The sequence below is a fragment of the Pogona vitticeps genome, chromosome 1 (genome assembly GCF_051106095.1).
Source record: "Pogona vitticeps strain Pit_001003342236 chromosome 1, PviZW2.1, whole genome shotgun sequence".
Classification (NCBI taxonomy): Eukaryota; Metazoa; Chordata; class Lepidosauria; order Squamata; family Agamidae; genus Pogona; species Pogona vitticeps.
The window spans coordinates 302,040,694-302,057,080 of NC_135783.1; the positions used below are offsets into that span (position 1 = coordinate 302,040,694).

Genomic DNA, 16,387 nt, shown 5'->3' on the forward strand with positions numbered 1-16,387 from the left:
TAGTGCCACATTCAGAGACCAGTATTCCAAAACTGATTTTTGTCATTTAGTTGAACTACAATAGATTTAGCCGAAGAGAGACACATTTTAGATCTTTTGCTTCCAATTATTTCTAAATAACTATTATCTAATTACATATCTTGTTTGTTTTCCAAAGAGCTCAACATGGTATAGATGGTTCTCTTGTTCTTAATTTTATCCTCACAACAGAGAAGTAGGCTAACTGAAAGTTCCTGATTGACTCAAAATCATACAGCTAGTTTCATGATTAAGAAAAGATCTGACCTTGCACCTCCACAAAGTCCTGACACTCTAACCATTATACCACACCAGCTATAGTAGCATCTAACAAGTATATTATACATTAAGAAGAGAAGAACAGTAAAATAAAAGTGCAACCTTTAGTGAACACAAAAGCTAGCAGTACAAACACAAATGTTATCCTCTGCCTTCAAACGTAAGGAGATATTCAAGACTCACTCTTCCTCCTCATCAGAAGACGAAGACCTGGATGAACGATCAGTTTTCTCACTAGATTTATCATCTTCTTCTTCCTCTTCATCATCTGAATACACTTCACTTGTTTTTAATGGCTGCTTCTTTGCAAGCAATTCAGCTACAAAGAAAGGAAGAAAATTATTTCATTTTCTGTTCAGTTTCTCTTTGCCTAGCAGTCTGCCTTGAGATTCCATTAGTTTAAAAATACGTAAGCACAAGACATGCCTATATACTGAGCTAACCAGGAGATCAAGTGTCCCTAAGCAACTGAATTTTTATCACCATAAACCTGAAGAATAAACTATTTTTTCCACATTCTTCTATGGCCACAAGAGAGGTTCTAAAAATATCACCAACTCATTCCCACTTTAAAGTGCAAGCTACTTTAAAAGAGAATTTGAAAACAACATGATATGGTCTGGCAGCCTGCTGCACAAGGGAAAAATCTCAGCAGGCATATGCAAGCCTTAGACATGTCTAAAGAAGCTCTTGGGTACAGCAATTTGCAACTTAAAGAATGGCAGCATACTATCCAAATAGTTCTGTTCCATTGTGTTAACTTGGCTGACACAAGTTAACTATCCAACATTATTGCAAGTGATGGGGAAACTTGTGCTTTTATTCAAGGTATTGTTTCTTATTTCTAAAAAAAACCAAACTCTATTTTGAATCACTTTACATCACACAGTTTTTTGACCTGATTTTGGTTGTGTGAATTGCAGGATTTTTGTATTCTGTATGCAGGAGTATACCTGTTCTGTTCTTCCGCTTTTCCCTTTCTGCTTTCAGTTCTTCCATGGCTTGGGACTTCTTATCCAATTTTTCATCCCGCTTTGACCGTCGCTCTTTATTGTGTGACATTACCTGAGGAAACACCTAGTTATAGATTATGTCTGAAGGTAACTCCAGATAAAGAGGTCTATATTAACATACAGTTTCTCTTGCTGTATACTCTTATCAAATTGTTCATAAAATATGGTTTATTATTTTGAACTTGTTTGGAATATACTAATAGCCATTAGAATCCTGAAGTCTGGAATCCTACCAGTTTTTTGTAAGGTTTGTGTAACTGATTGCAGCTAATTGTGGCCAATTGATAAGTCCTGAAATACATCTTGGTGTGTGACCAGGCATGAGATTGTGATGCCACAGCATCTGCCAATTAGCTACTACAAATTAGGCAAACTGTACATGAACAGCCATAGGATTCTGGCCAATAGCTATAAAATGGCAAGATTCCAAGCCATCAATTATTTCAAAATGATCTGACTTTTAGATTTGATGACTAAACTCATCCAGTATGTCCCCTTCCCAGAAGGATTAAAAGAGTGAATTTTTGGAGTGAGCAGTCATCCTCAATCTCATTACAGTCGTTCCCCGCTGGACGATTACCCCGTTTAACGATGAATCCGCTTAACGTTGACGTTTTTGCGATCGCTTTTACGATCGCAAAACGATGGTTTAAATGGGTTGTTTTCGCTGTGCGATGATCGGTTCCCTGCTTCGGGAATCAATTTTTGCTTTACGACGATCAGCAAACAGCTTATCGTTGGGTTTTAAAATGGCCACCAGCTGAAGAAAATGGCCCCGTGCTGTTTTTAGGACTGATTTTTCGCACTACAGGCACCAAAAATGGCCACCCCTATGGAGGATCTTCGCTGGACGAGCCGTTATTCAGCCCATTGGAACGCACTGAATGGTTTTCAATGCGTTTCAATGTTTTTTTAAATTTCGTTTGACGTTTTTGCTCTACAGCGATTTGCTGGAATGAATTAACGTCGTCAAGCGAGGAACCACTGTATCTCCATATAATTTGGATTACAACCATCATCTTTCCTTATTATGCAACATGTTTACTGTAACTGATGGAAGCTTTAGTCACAAAATCTGGATAGTATCCAGTTAGGAAATATTCTTTTAGACAAACATAAATGAATTTGTTGCATACATGAGCAAACCCACCTTAATAGCATGAGGGTTTCTGAGTGTGTGAGGGAATTTAGGAACAACACTATCAGCAAGCTAGACTCTGTAACAAATTTAGACTCCTGGCAGAGTCAACCTAAGAAAGAACGACCAAAACTGAAAAACCAGAGTAAGATGCATCTGCGCGATTCATGAATTAAGATATCAACAGAAGAGAACCAATAATTCTTGTGGTGATGGGAGCAAAGAAACTATAGAAAAACAAGCAGAAAGACATCAGTAGTAGTGGAATATGACACTGTTGGAGGATGTTCCTTAGACAATGGCAGTGAGACTGTGTGTGTCTTATCTCCCTATATTTATAATTCTTTTAGTTGTTTTACTTTCTCTTCAAACTATAAACAACCCTTTCTCCAAGGGCCTGGAAATCCAGAAGCCTGGAGCACCAAGGTGAACTACTGTTCACACCTCCATTTTAAAAGCGCTTTCGTTTTCAGGGCTGGCTTTTCTATAACCCTTTAATTATTTTAACACTGTACACACACAAAACTTCACATCTTGTTTGCTTGATTCAAAGGAACCTAGATGGCTCTTTATATAAAGAAGAACCAAGGGCAATGAAGTAGAAAATGAGATGCCTCAACACTAGTGGCAGAAAGATTAGTAAGTGTTCATTCCAGTTGAACAATCATTTTTCTTTGCCACCACAACATTGCTTGAAGTGCTGTCAGCCAAGCATTATTACTGTCTACGTGAAACTGTTGTATGAGGACATCCAGAGATTTTTCAGAGTGAGATGCCCTCAAATGAGACTCTGCTCTATTTCTATTTTACACATAAGTTAAACGAGTTAGTACAAATGTTAATTGGTTCTGAATTTATACTAGGCTATGCTGCTCTAGTTATCCATGGTCTGGTAACCTTTAAATAAGACAACCATGCTGAGTTATACATGAAGCTGCATTGATGACAGTTTGGAAAATGCAGCTAGTTCCGAACATGGATGTTAACTGGTGCCAAGCACTAGGAGAATGCTACATTTTTGCATTGCCAACTGCATGAGTTCTCAGTTTCTGGGCCTAACTGTTGACCTTGTGTTTTAAAAAAATATTTTATTTAAGCTACTGAGATAACTGATTTGGAGACTAGAACATAAGATTTCAGTAATGAAACAGGGCATTTTCTGACAGAGCAGATCTTCAGCATGCAAGGAAACTACACTATTGTAAATGGCTTAAGAGAATTAAAGGGCTGAAAATGTCAAATGCCCTGCCATTGGACCCACAGGAACAAGAGAAACAGTCACTTAAAAAAATCTGGAATCACCTTAGATTAACAGAATTATATTCAACACTGGGTGAGAGAAGGCTGCTCGCGGATCAGATCTTCCCTTTCTTCACTCTGAAGTACTTTATATGCTTGGGGTGGAGTAACTGAACATTATGAGCTGTTAAATGTTATGTGCTTCAGGGAGTAATAATGGGAAGATGGGAATTCCTGTATATCAGGAACTATGCACAAGCAGTGGCCTAATTTCAAGTGATTACCCCTCTCACTGCAGCCTCATAAGACACAATCCATACCTCTCACTCCTCATGAGGCTTTGTGGGAGGTATAAGGAGAAGGGAAGAACAGGTTGCTTACCTGTAAATATGGTTCTTCGAGTGGTCCTCCGTGAAGTCACACATATGGGTAATGCACATGCATGGACCTTTGGAACATTCTAGAGTTTAAAAGGATAGACCATTTGTCTCCTCCCCTCCCAATGTGCATGTATTAGCATGCAAAGACCCAGCCTTTTCAGTTCCACATGTTCCGCATCTTTAGTTAACAGCAAGAGCGAGGGGACCATGCCAAGATGGATTGGAGAGGAAGCATTGGTGGCAATTTGATAATAAATATTGTGGAGAGGTAGCCATGCATAATACGGAATCAGAGTAGGCTTTGATATTTTCAGAAGGGGAAGGAGAATTTGTATTCCCCACTTCTGATTCGGGCGTAGTAACGACGGCCGAAAGAGGCTTGAACTCAGATCCAGAATAGGAGGATGAATCCAAGGCAGACAGTGAAGCTGAAGGTTGGTGAGCAGGAGACTTAGGTAAAATAACTTGTGACTGAATAGGTTGAGGGCAAAAAGGCTGATTATGCAGATCAGATCTGAGGGCCGATGGCGGGGGGAACATGTTAGAAGCAGAACTGAAAATCAGATCCAATGGCAGCAGCCAAAGAGTGACAGTGCTGTTGAAATGGGGTCCAGTGCTGTTGGCTAGGATTGAAAAGCATCAGATCTGATGGGAAAGTATGGTAAAGGTGGTTGAATCCAGGGAATAAGGAGGTGGACTGCTGCTAGCCAGATCCGAAAGCAGATGACTCTGAAGGCTGTTTCTGATGCTGGAAGGAAGCAGAGGTATTGGGAACAGAAAAATGAGCCCTTTTAGGTAGTGAAGGGGCATTACAATGGTCATGTCTCTGACATTTCCGATGCTTTGAATCCAATGATGTCAGCTTCACCATGGGAGTGAAAAGGTGGAATCTCGAATCCAGGAAGTGTGGTGGAGATGGAGAGGAGCATCAGGAGTCAGAGAACTGAGAATCCGAGTGCTGGAGAAGGAGAGAAAGCTTTCAATGGATCCAGGGTCTGCTTGAGCCAAGTTAAAGGATGAGCCAGAAAGGCAGAAACAGGATTTGCCATCGGCACTGGGTCGGGTAAGGCCGACTCCAAAGGTGGGAAGATTTGTCCAGTTTCACCTTTTAAGACTTCTTGGATGGCTTTGACAGAGCCTTAGAAGAGAGGCTATTGACCTTTTTAACGGCAATGTCTGGCATGGACAAAGAGGTGAAAGACGGCATCAAAACAGCTGAAGGCTTGGAACCTGCACAAGTTGTTTTCTCCTCCTTAATATGGGATGTTTGGGAGGTGGACAGAGCTGGATCCTTCATTTTAGGAGTGGATGGCTGGAGAAATTTAATATGTGCCACAGGCACATATTAAGGTGGAATCGACCGTTTTTAATAGCCTTGTTTGTGGCCATGTTGACAGGAATGGGGCTGGTGGGATTTGCCCAAACAGTAGAGGCACTTGGAGCGCTTGTCTGATAAAGGGACATTCCTGCCACAGACCGTACACTTTTTAAATGGTTCCCCAGGGACCATAGAAGGTGAGAACTCAAATGATGACTGGGCTGGGGCACCTCCCTTATGAGGAAAGTATACAGCGTTTGGGGCTCTTTAGTCTAGAGAAAAGGTGTTTGAGGGGGGAACATCACTGAGATGTATAAAATTATGCAGGAGATGGATAAAGTGGATAGAAGGAACTCTTTTCCCTCTCACGTAATACCAGATCCAGGGGACATCCACGCCAATTGAGTGTTGGGAGAGTGAGAACAGACAAAAGAAAATATTTCTTGATCCAGCATGTTATCAGTCTGTGGAACTCCTTGCCACAGGATGTGGTGATAGCATCTGGCCTAGATGCCTTGAAAAGGAGATTGGACAGATTTCTGGAGGAAAAGTCCATTGCAGATTACAAGTCATGATGGGGATGTATAATCTCCAGGCTTAAAAGGAAGGTACCTCCAAATGCCAGATGCAGGGAAGGGGTATCAGGAAACAGGTATCTAGTTGTCTCGTGTGCTCCCAGAGGCATCTGGTGGGATGACTATGAGATACAGGAAGCTGGACTAGACGGGCCCTTGGCCTGATCCAGCAGGGTTCTTCTTATGTTCTTATGGATAAAAAGGGGGGGAGTGAGTGGGAATCAAAATAAGAAAATAAAACAAAACAAAATGACAGAGAAAGAAACAGCACTATAGGAGAAGAAAGAGTTAGAATACCAATATAGTAAAAGAAAAATGGAAGGGCTTTGAATACAAATGGAGATTAACAGTAGCTCTAGTGTTCCCAAAGGTTTCCACTAGTGGCATTTAAAAAGATCTGAGAGGGCTGGGTATTTGCACGCCAATACTTGCACACTGGGAAGGGGAGGAGACAGTCTATCCTTTTAAGCTCTAGAATGTTCTGACGTTCTGCACATGCGCACTATAAAACCCGTATGTGTGATTCAGAGAAGCCACGAAGAACAGAAAGATCTTTCACCTGCAGATTAATATAGCTACCTCTTAAGAAACAATTACCAAAGAGTACAATTTAGATGACAAAATTACAGACGGCTAGATAAAACACATTGCTTTTCCCAAACCTTCTTTGTCAGTGATTCACTGAGACTATTATCTAATCCATTTCATTTAGGTTAAAGGAACATGATGAGCTGGAATATAAATGATGATATAACCTGCTGAAGAGTTGGTTGAAGCCTCCTGGTAAAGCAAGTATTTTGTGATTCTTACCTGGGATTCCTGAATCTGAGTGAGCTTCTTCTTTTCCTGTTCCTCTTCTTGTTTTTTCTTTTTCTCTTTCTTTTCTTTCTTTTTTGCAGTCTTTAATTTCTTCTTTATCTCAAACCTGTGCTCCAAACAAAGAAAAAAAAAAGAAAGAGTCTGCAATCAGTCTACAGCATCATGTGTGAGGAGAGGACTAAAACAGTACATTAAAACTCCTAAGCAAGGGAACTCGTCATAATCATGACACTGAAGTTTAAAAAAAAAAACATGGACATTTATTACTACCACAAAAACTATACCAAAAACAAATCACTTCTGTAACAAAAGCAAAAGGTGTAGAAGCCAGGAGATGAAATACCTAAGCAGGTGGGATTCATAATTTTAAGTCACAAAAATTCTTTTTCCTAACGCTGCTATTAGCAAGGTTTGGGCAGATATATGATTCCATATACCATGCTAATTTCCGAATTAAGTGTAATATCTAAGACATTTGTACACCACTCTTTCCAAATCTCCTAAATGTGCTGTAGGAGGATAGGAGATATAGCCCAACTCATGAGAGCACCAAGCTGAAGAAGAATGTACATTTCACTATTCATTACACTTGGCTATGTGGAAGATTGCTAGTAGTACAGTATATTATTTGTACAACTGCAGATCAATCTCTCAATTATAACCTGTTACAATATCCGTTGTACTCAAGTGGCCATGTAGTTTTGGTAGCTAACTCTAAAGTTATTGAAGCTAAACACAAACTAGCAACTTTTTGTGCCCTGAGAAAGGGTAACAATGGATGCACCTGCATTTACATAATTTTTATGTTTGAAGGTTATTTTTGGAAAACAAATCAACGGCTGACTAAGAACTGCTTCACAGGTATCCTCCAAAGAAAGAGTTCCAAAGAAAAGTCTTCATGGAAAAAAAAGAGAAGACAGGAGGCAACTCCAACAGACTGGTGTGCCATGTGAAGAGTGCCCTGAAAAGAACACATAAATTCAGATCCTAGTCAAAACCTCACCTTCTCTTCAGAACCTCTCTCTTCTCTATTCGGTTAAACAACTCCTGCTCCCTTTCTTTTTCTGTCATCTGCTCTAGACGAGCTCTGTCTTCTTCATCACCCATGAGGTCTTCTCCATAGCCATCAGTAAACTCATCTTCCGATGATGAGTCTGAGTCTGAGCTGGAGCAAGAGCTATTGCTTTCTGAGTCAGAGACTTCACCTGAAATAGAACAGAAAAAAACAACATTGCATTGGGGTAACCAAAGCACCCCAGATTAACCCCAAGAACTGCCTATAACTGCATAGCTCACCTCTCCTCCTTGTTCTCCTTGCTCTGAATCCAAATCTAAATTTGGATTCTAAGCCCCTTCCTCAGGCAGGGATCTGTCTTTTGCTTTTGCTGCTTCAGAGAATACCATGCACACTGATGATACCAGAATGCTTAAAAAACCCATGAGAAAAACTGAGTGTTATGAAAAACCTAAACTACTGCCAGGAGTAACTATATGGAGAGTAAGACATCCTTTGCTCCCCAGCCCTTGATAAATCAATAGAATTCAACTGTCAATAGTTTAACTTTGCACAGAACTGAATTGCAAAACTGGAAGGAGGAGGGTCACTGAACTGAGAGACACAAGCCAAAGGTTTTCAAAACTAGAATACCTGAAGTTACATTTACATTTATTTTTATTTATTATTCACTCTATTCTGAAAGCTCAAACCAATTAATAGCAATAACATAGAAGGAACAACTTGAAGTTGAAGAACATTTTTTTTTCTTCAAAATACAAGTTGCTGAGAAGTTTAACACGCTCCCATTGATCTGTGTTTTTCCTTCATAAGCTCCTGCTTCTGGTGACTCTTTGATTATTCTTTCCAACTGCACTATTTCTAGAACAGAACCACACTATTTCTACAACTGAATGACACCATTTTCTGTCTCACTCACTTCAGGTTAGAACAGCAATATTTCAGCTTACATTCTCCCATTAAAGTGACTTAAGTTTAACACATACACTGGGCCAAACCCTCTTTGCATAACTAATCAGGAATAACTTGATATCATGTTCATGGCAGCTACCATGATGGATGTGCTATCTGTGAAACACTTGTACCATCAATTGCCATAATGGGAACTGCATGAATGAATGCACAATTGATTGCAATTTCCTGTTGCCAGGCATAATGGCTGGCACATTTAATTTATGTAGGCATAACTTTATATTGCACCTGCACACACACAAAAAATTCCCTACTGAGTAGCAATGACTAGGTTAAAATTTATTTAGTGTACAAGGTAAAGGTGTTCCTTAGAAGTTTCATCTACTTTTCAGTTTGGCAGGCACAGCAAACCTTTTGAAATGCTATGGGTGGAATTTTTCATCATAACTGTTTATTACATTTGTGACTCCCCCTTGCAAAATAATGAATTAGAGGAATATGAAATATTACCTGTTATCCAATCCATTAACATTTTGTCATCTAATGATTAAAATAAAGACTTTTAAAATGACTGTGTATTCTACAAATGAATTAGGGACAATAAACTGATTGCTAAAGAATTATTTCCAACCTCTGATCTAATCTTATAGTGTTGCCCTTTTTTGCTAGTTTCAGTAACAGTGTGTGAAAATAAGATTTGATAAGAGTGTACAAAATAAAGGAACTTCATTAGACATTTAAGAACAGCAACAGGCTATTTGCATACTCTAAGAGAGTCATTGAACTGTTCCAAAATAAATGATTTCCCCAAGGAGAAGAAAAAGGACATAGTACAAACCATGAAAATAACGCTATTGGTATCTTATTAGGAAGATCTAAGTCACATCTTTCTCATTCCATTTCTTCCTTGTTCTAAGAAAGATATTGCACTGTAGGTAAGATAAGCTTTTAATGTCAGTGCCTAGACTAATGCAAACATAAAGTTTGCATGATCTAGTAAAACATCCATGATCTCAGCTTAAGAAAAAAATGAGTGCCCTGATTATAATCCTTCACATTCCTGGTGTGGCACATCTTCTTTTACCTTCTTCAGGTGCTGAGCTCTCTGCAGAACTTTCTTTATCAGAGCTGCCTGATGAGGCTGTTTTACTCGTCTGTTTCTTCATGGCTCCTTTTTTCTCTGCCTTCCCAGCTTTCCCTTTCTTTTTGTTTTTTGAACCTCCAACTGTCCACTGTAGGATGAGAAGAATGCAAGAGACTTATGGTAGGGCTGAACTGTCTCCAGACATTATCACATACAGAAAAAACAACATGTTGATTTTACAGGAGAGACTTGGCAAATATGAACTAAGACAAGCCCATATTGTAATGCATTTTTCTATTGGTGAAGTCATATGTGCAATTGCCTTTGATGGGTGAGATCATATAAAGAAAAGAATTAATGATGAAGAAGAGTCCCAAGTTGTTTTATTTTATTAAGACAAATTGAGATACATTTTTGATGGTGTTACTGTTCTAAAGATGTGTGCCTTCTCAGACAGAACTGCTCTCCATATTTCAACAAATATGTGTAACATTTAGAAAACTGCTTCTCCAAGATGACTAGCTAGCTAGTCATTCACAATCCAGATTCAGCACACCCCATAACCATGGTTTCACATAACACACTTTGTCTTTTCTGGGCTTGTGTGTATCCTATTCTGGTCAACTACTGAACTGTAATCATCATTTGAATTCTAAACTGTAATTAATTTTAAACCACAGTGAGCAAAAACAACCCAGCATAAATTATGATGCAAAATTAGCTTGTTCCTAATAACTGCAGTCAACAATAGTTCATTTGGGTTCAGATACCATGATAAACTATGAGCTGTCAAGCACAGAATTAAAAGTTTCCAAAATCTGCCTTTGTGGCCATATCTCAGTGTGACTGAGCCAGAGTGTGGAGGCTAGGATCGGCTTAACAACGTTCAAATACGGTTTTTCATTATACCCATACAATATGTGAAATATGTACAAATTTTGCTCCACTTTCCAACAAGTCTGTTTGGGAGGATTTCTATTAAAAAATGTTACAGCTCTTCTAGCAGATCCCCCTTAAAGCAAAGAGAAGAGAGATAATGCCTGTATTTGTGTGTAATGGTAAGCCATAATTTACAGAAACGAGCCCAAGTAAAGGATCAGGCTCACATGCTCCCCTTTCCTTTGCAGCAGGAGTCATTGTGAGGAACAAGCCAGGTTTTAGTTCTTCTTTACCTGTTGCACTTTAAAGTAAGCACATTGTTATGAAGATCAAAAAACAATCTAGGATTTGAAGGTTTTTTATTTATCAACTGACTTAGTTAGCTAGGCATCCTTCAGTCTCGAAAGACTATGGTAGCGTGCTCTGTATGGAGGGCTTGGAACAGCGCCTAGTGTGGCTGAGAAGGCCAATTCGAGAGTGACAGTCCCTTCCACACTGAAGACAAATCCAGTCTGTCCCCTGTCCGGCTCTCTGGTTTTGCTGCTTTTGTGACTTCCTCTTTGCCTCGGCATGCTGGACAAGGGTCTCTTCAAATTGGGAGAGGCCGTGATGCACCGCCTGCCTCCAGGCTGAACGCTCAGATGTCAGGGTTTCCCATCTGTTGAGGTCTATTCCTAAGGCCTTCAGATCTCGCTTGCAGATGTCCTTGTATCGCAGTTGTGGTCTCCCTCTGGGGCGCTTTCCCTGCACTAATTCTCCATAGAGGAGATCCTTTGGAATCCGACCATCAGCCATTCTCACGACGTGCCCAAGCCAACGTAGACGTCGCTGTTTCAGTAATGTATTCATGCTGAAAATTCCAGCTCGTTCTAGGACTGCTCTGTTTGGAACTTTGTCCTGCCAGGTGATGCCAAAAATCTGTCGGAGGCAACGCATATGGAAGGTGTTCAGCTTCCTCTCCTGCCGTGCACAAAGGGTCCAGGACTCACTGCAGTACAGGAGTGTGCTTAGAACACAGGCTCTATAAACCTGGATCTTCGTATGTGTCGTCAGCTTCTTCAGGCTGATTGTTAGTCCAAAGTCTTGGCAGGCCTTGCTGAAATGATTCATGAGTTGTTGGAGGTCTTCGGCAGAGTGGGCAACGATGGCTGCATCATCTGCGAAGAGGAAGTCCCGCATGCATTTCAGTTGGACTTTGGTCTTCGCTCTCAATCTAGAGAGATTAAAGAGCTTTCCGTAAACTACCGTTTACTGAAAATAAAAACTTCTAGTAAAACAGTGAACAAGCTAAGCATCTGCTTCAGTGAAGCTAAGCTCTAGTACAGTATATTTTCCTCCCAGTCACATGGGGGTTCTGGGCAAGCTCAAGTCCAGCACTTTCCACACTCCAGCTCAAGCACACTGTTGTAAATTATGCTTACCACTACATGTGAATTCATGTGAAAATTGAGAACAAGTGAAGTGAATAAATACAGTAGAACCCCATACCTGTGGCAATGAGTTCCAAGCCCCCCTTCGCAGATGCCAAAACCCCGCAGATAACAGCAAACACTACAGTACATAGCATGATCTCTAGCTCCCTCTATTGGCCAGTTCTAGTAAAGATATTGTGGAAATAAGTATTTCTATTGTGAACCCTATCAATAGCATGGTCCCTTGTAACTATATCACAGAAATACGTATTTTTGGTATCTTTTTAAAATATTTTCAGACAGCGGGTAAATGAAACCACAAATACAAATCCCAGGGATATAGGGATCCTTCTCTAATATCAAAGTGTAAACTAAGTTCTCTTAGCACCATGGCAGTTTGTGTGAGAGATTTCCCTTCATATATCCATATTTGGGTTCTGTTCCCTTTACCCGTCAATGCCCTGGACACTGGGATTTTTCAATTAATATTTTATAAGTTAAAAGATATATACAGACCACTTGTGATTGCAAAAGGGAAGACCTGTACAATATTGAATACCTCTATAATTGTATACAGTGGTGCCTCGCTTAGCGATTGCCTCATTTAACGATGTATTCGCTTAGCGATGAGGTTTTTGGAGCGATTTTGCGCTCCGTTTAGCGATGTTCCCTATGGGGAAATTTCGCATAGCGATGTTTGGGACCTTGCCTCGCTTAGCGATGACAGTTTTGGTCCCCCTGTTTCGCTTAGCGATGTCCGTTTTCGCTATTTTAAGTGTGTCTTAAAATGTCCAAAACTGTTTTAAATGCTTGGGATCATTAGTGCACCTTGTAAAACCTTTGCAAACTTAATTTGGCTTTGTTCTGAGTCTTCGTTAAGTTTTGGTAAATTTTGCCCCTCACTGAAATGCATTGAAATGTAGGTTTGACAGCTATCAAACCTATAGTTCAATGCATTCCAATGGGGGGGGGGGGGAAATTCACCAAAAATTAACGAAGACTCAGAACAAAGCCAAATTAAGTTTGCAAAGGTTTTACAATGTGCACTAACGATCCCAAGCATTTAAAACAGTTTTGAACATTTTAAGACACTATAAAAATAGCAAAAACGGACCTGTCAAAACCATTGAAATGCACTGAAACCTATTGAATGCATTCCAATGGGGGAAACATTGTTTCGCTTAGTGATATTTCCTATGGCGATTTTCGCTTAAGGACGGTAATCCGTTCCCATTGGAACGGATTATCCGGTTTTCAATGCATTCCTATGAGAAATGGTGTTTCGCTTAGCGATGTTTTCCCATAGCAATGTTTTTTTGGGGAACCAATTAACATCGTTAAGCGAGGCACCACTATAATTTATATTTTAAAAAATTATTTGACAATCCAGAACAAAAATAATATCATCTGAAAAACATTAAATTATTTATACAAACAAAAGTTTGTTTAAAATATCAATTTTTTAAAATATCTAGCAGCCAACCTTTAGATTTCAATCACCTAATTATATTGTGAAACAAATATAATTATGGAAAGACTCAAGTGGTGCACTTCTACAAAGAGAAATAGGATGGATGATCCTCTCTCACACAGTCCCCTCACATCTTAAAATCTACTCCAAAAGACTGGTAAACTCTCAAAAGCAAGTATTTAGCAATACAGAGGCTTGGAGGAGGGAGAGGAAGTCCTGATGCTACTGTGAACATAGCATTGGATCTCAGCCCACTAACAATCACTTTCCATTTCATACAGTTATTATATGTAATCACCAAGTATGCAAAATCTCAGAGGCTTTTGATAGTACCAACTCTTTCCCATCTAATGCATTCACAGAACCTATATACTTCCTGCTAGGATATTGCTAAGATCCAACATGGATAACAAAAACAAAATAACAACAAAAAATAAAAAAATAAAAGCATTGTGGCACCTTAAATAATTAAATACTGAAAATATTTTAAATGTGCTGTGGACACCAATGCCCCTAGCTAGCGAGGAGATGCTGCTATGAATGCAGAATGTCCTGGGTCCACTTATCTTCAACCTTTTTATTAATTACAGTGGTGCCCTGCACAGCGACGATAATCCGTTCCGAAAAAATCGTCGCTATGTGGATTCGTCGCTATGCAGGCCAAAAACCCCCATAGGAACACATTAAAACGTTTAATGCGTTCCTATGGGCAAAAAACTCACCGTTATGCGAAAATCCTCCATGCGGCCGCCATTTTCGCTGCCCGGTAAGCGAGGAAAGAGCGCGAAAACACAGGGGGCGGCCATTTTCTTTACCTGGCAGCCACTTTGGAACCGCTGATCAGCTGTTAAAAAAACATCGCTATGCGAAAATCGGTAAGCCAAATGCTTACCGATCATCGCAAAGCGATGTTTTACCATTAGAAACATCGCAATGCGATTGCTTTTGCGATTGCAAAAAACACATTGTTATGCGGATTCATTGTTAAATGAATCGCTCGTTATGCGGGGCACCACTGTACTTGGATAAGGGGATGTAGGTGTGACAAACCCAGACCTACTGGGATCTATCACACAGTTACTAAGCTGCCACCAACCATTCCCTATAATAAGTCACACAGACCAGGGATGGATTTTTAAACAACAAAAAGAATAAAGTTTATTTTAAATACACACAGGGAAAAATAAGCAATCAGGTGAATAAAATAAAGTAACGTGGCTTATTTTCACACACACCAGCATACAGTTTGGTTCACCTAGAACCTTTAACTTAAAGCACAGACCCTGAACCCATCAGTTCTGGCTAACCCACAGACCCCTGAACCTTTCAGGTTGGTACTCTGACACACAGTAGTACCCTGTCAGACACCCAGACTCCCACAACAGCTTCTTCTTCCCCAGCTGCTGCTTCGTCCCAACCCAGTGTCTCACAGTCTGTCTCAGCATCTACTCTTCACCACACAGGCATCACATATTTATACAGTACAGCCCCTCCTCCTGATGTCCCGCCTTCCACTCCCCATAGGATGGAACTTTCCCTCCAAACCCATGACAGACAGGTAACATCAGTGCTGTTATGTAACACCTCCCCTCTTTAAAAGTTGTTTTGTAGGGGGAAAGCTAAAAGTGCTTTTCACCAAAAAAACAACCTGCATAAAATACACAACAACAATTATACCTACCATATTATACTTACATATACTTACATTCCAAGTTAAGCATAGCAAATAGACATTTAAACATTTATCATTTACATTACATCCATTTACCTTTATTAATACAAACCAATTTAAAACCAGGTACATTTTAACTTTTTGTTTTCATTATATACATATAGTCCATGTTTCTTTCGCCGTCTTCATTCTTCAGGTCTTCTTGATAAGGCGTCAGCAACACAGTTCACTGACCCTCTGACCACCTTCACTTCAAAGTCATAGTCCTGTAAGTTCAAAGCCCACCTCATAAGTTTGCTATTGTGGGTTTTCATTGTCTTTAGCCATTGCAATGGTGAATGGTCAGTACACAGAATAAAATGTCTTCCCCAGATGTAAGGCTTGGCCTTCTGGATCGCGTAGACTATGGCCAAACACTCCTTCTCCACGGTTGCCAAATGTCTCTCACCCTTTTGAAGTTTCCTACTCAGGTAGGACACTGGATGCTGGTCACCATTCTCATCCTCCTGGCACAGAACTGCTCCTACCCCGCTGTTAGACGCGTCGGTGTAGATGATAAACTCCCGGTCGAAGTCTGGAGCACGCAGGACAGGATAGTTGATTAACGCCTCCTTCAACCTCTGGAACGCCGCCTCACAGTCGCTGGTCCACGGGATGCGGTCATCAGTCTTCTTCCTCGTCAGATCGGTCAGCGGAGCCGCAATCTCGCTAAACCTCGGGATGAACTTTCTGTAGTAGCCCACCAACCCAAGAAATGATTTGACTTTTTTCTTGGTGTTGGGTCTAGGCCAATCACGAACAGCTTCTATTTTGGCCTCCAGGGGTTTTATCACTCCTCCCCCTACCATGTGACCCAAGTATTTTATTTCTGGGCTACCCAGCTGACACTTGCTGGCCTTTACTGTTAGCCCTGCTGCACTCAACCTCTGCAGCACTAACTCCAGGTGTATCAAGTGATCTTCCCAGGTATTACTGAAGATCCCTATGTCGTCAATGTAGGCCACTGTAAAGTTACTGAGCCCTGCCAAGGTCTGGTCCATCAGCCTTTGGAACGTGGCTGGTGCATTTCTGAGACCAAAGCTCAGGACTCGAAACTCATAGAGACCAAAAGGGCTGCAAAAGGCAGTCTTTTCTTGATCCCTGGGATCAATTCTTAATTGCCA

General features: G+C 40.4%; 1 protein-coding gene across 1 annotated transcript in view; it reads right to left on the reverse strand.

Moving 5' to 3' along the window:
- Positions 1–16,387, reverse strand: part of RTF1 (RTF1 homolog, Paf1/RNA polymerase II complex component) — a 46,879-nt gene that overhangs the window by 11,249 nt on the left and 19,243 nt on the right. The window contains exons 3-7 of the mRNA XM_020793749.3: positions 9,791–9,938; positions 7,783–7,984; positions 6,771–6,885; positions 1,251–1,362; positions 481–616 (exon numbers count right to left, since the gene is read on the reverse strand). Of these exons, the coding sequence (XP_020649408.2) occupies positions 481–616; positions 1,251–1,362; positions 6,771–6,885; positions 7,783–7,984; positions 9,791–9,938 (713 nt within the window). The remainder of the gene's footprint in view (positions 1–480; positions 617–1,250; positions 1,363–6,770; positions 6,886–7,782; positions 7,985–9,790; positions 9,939–16,387) is intronic.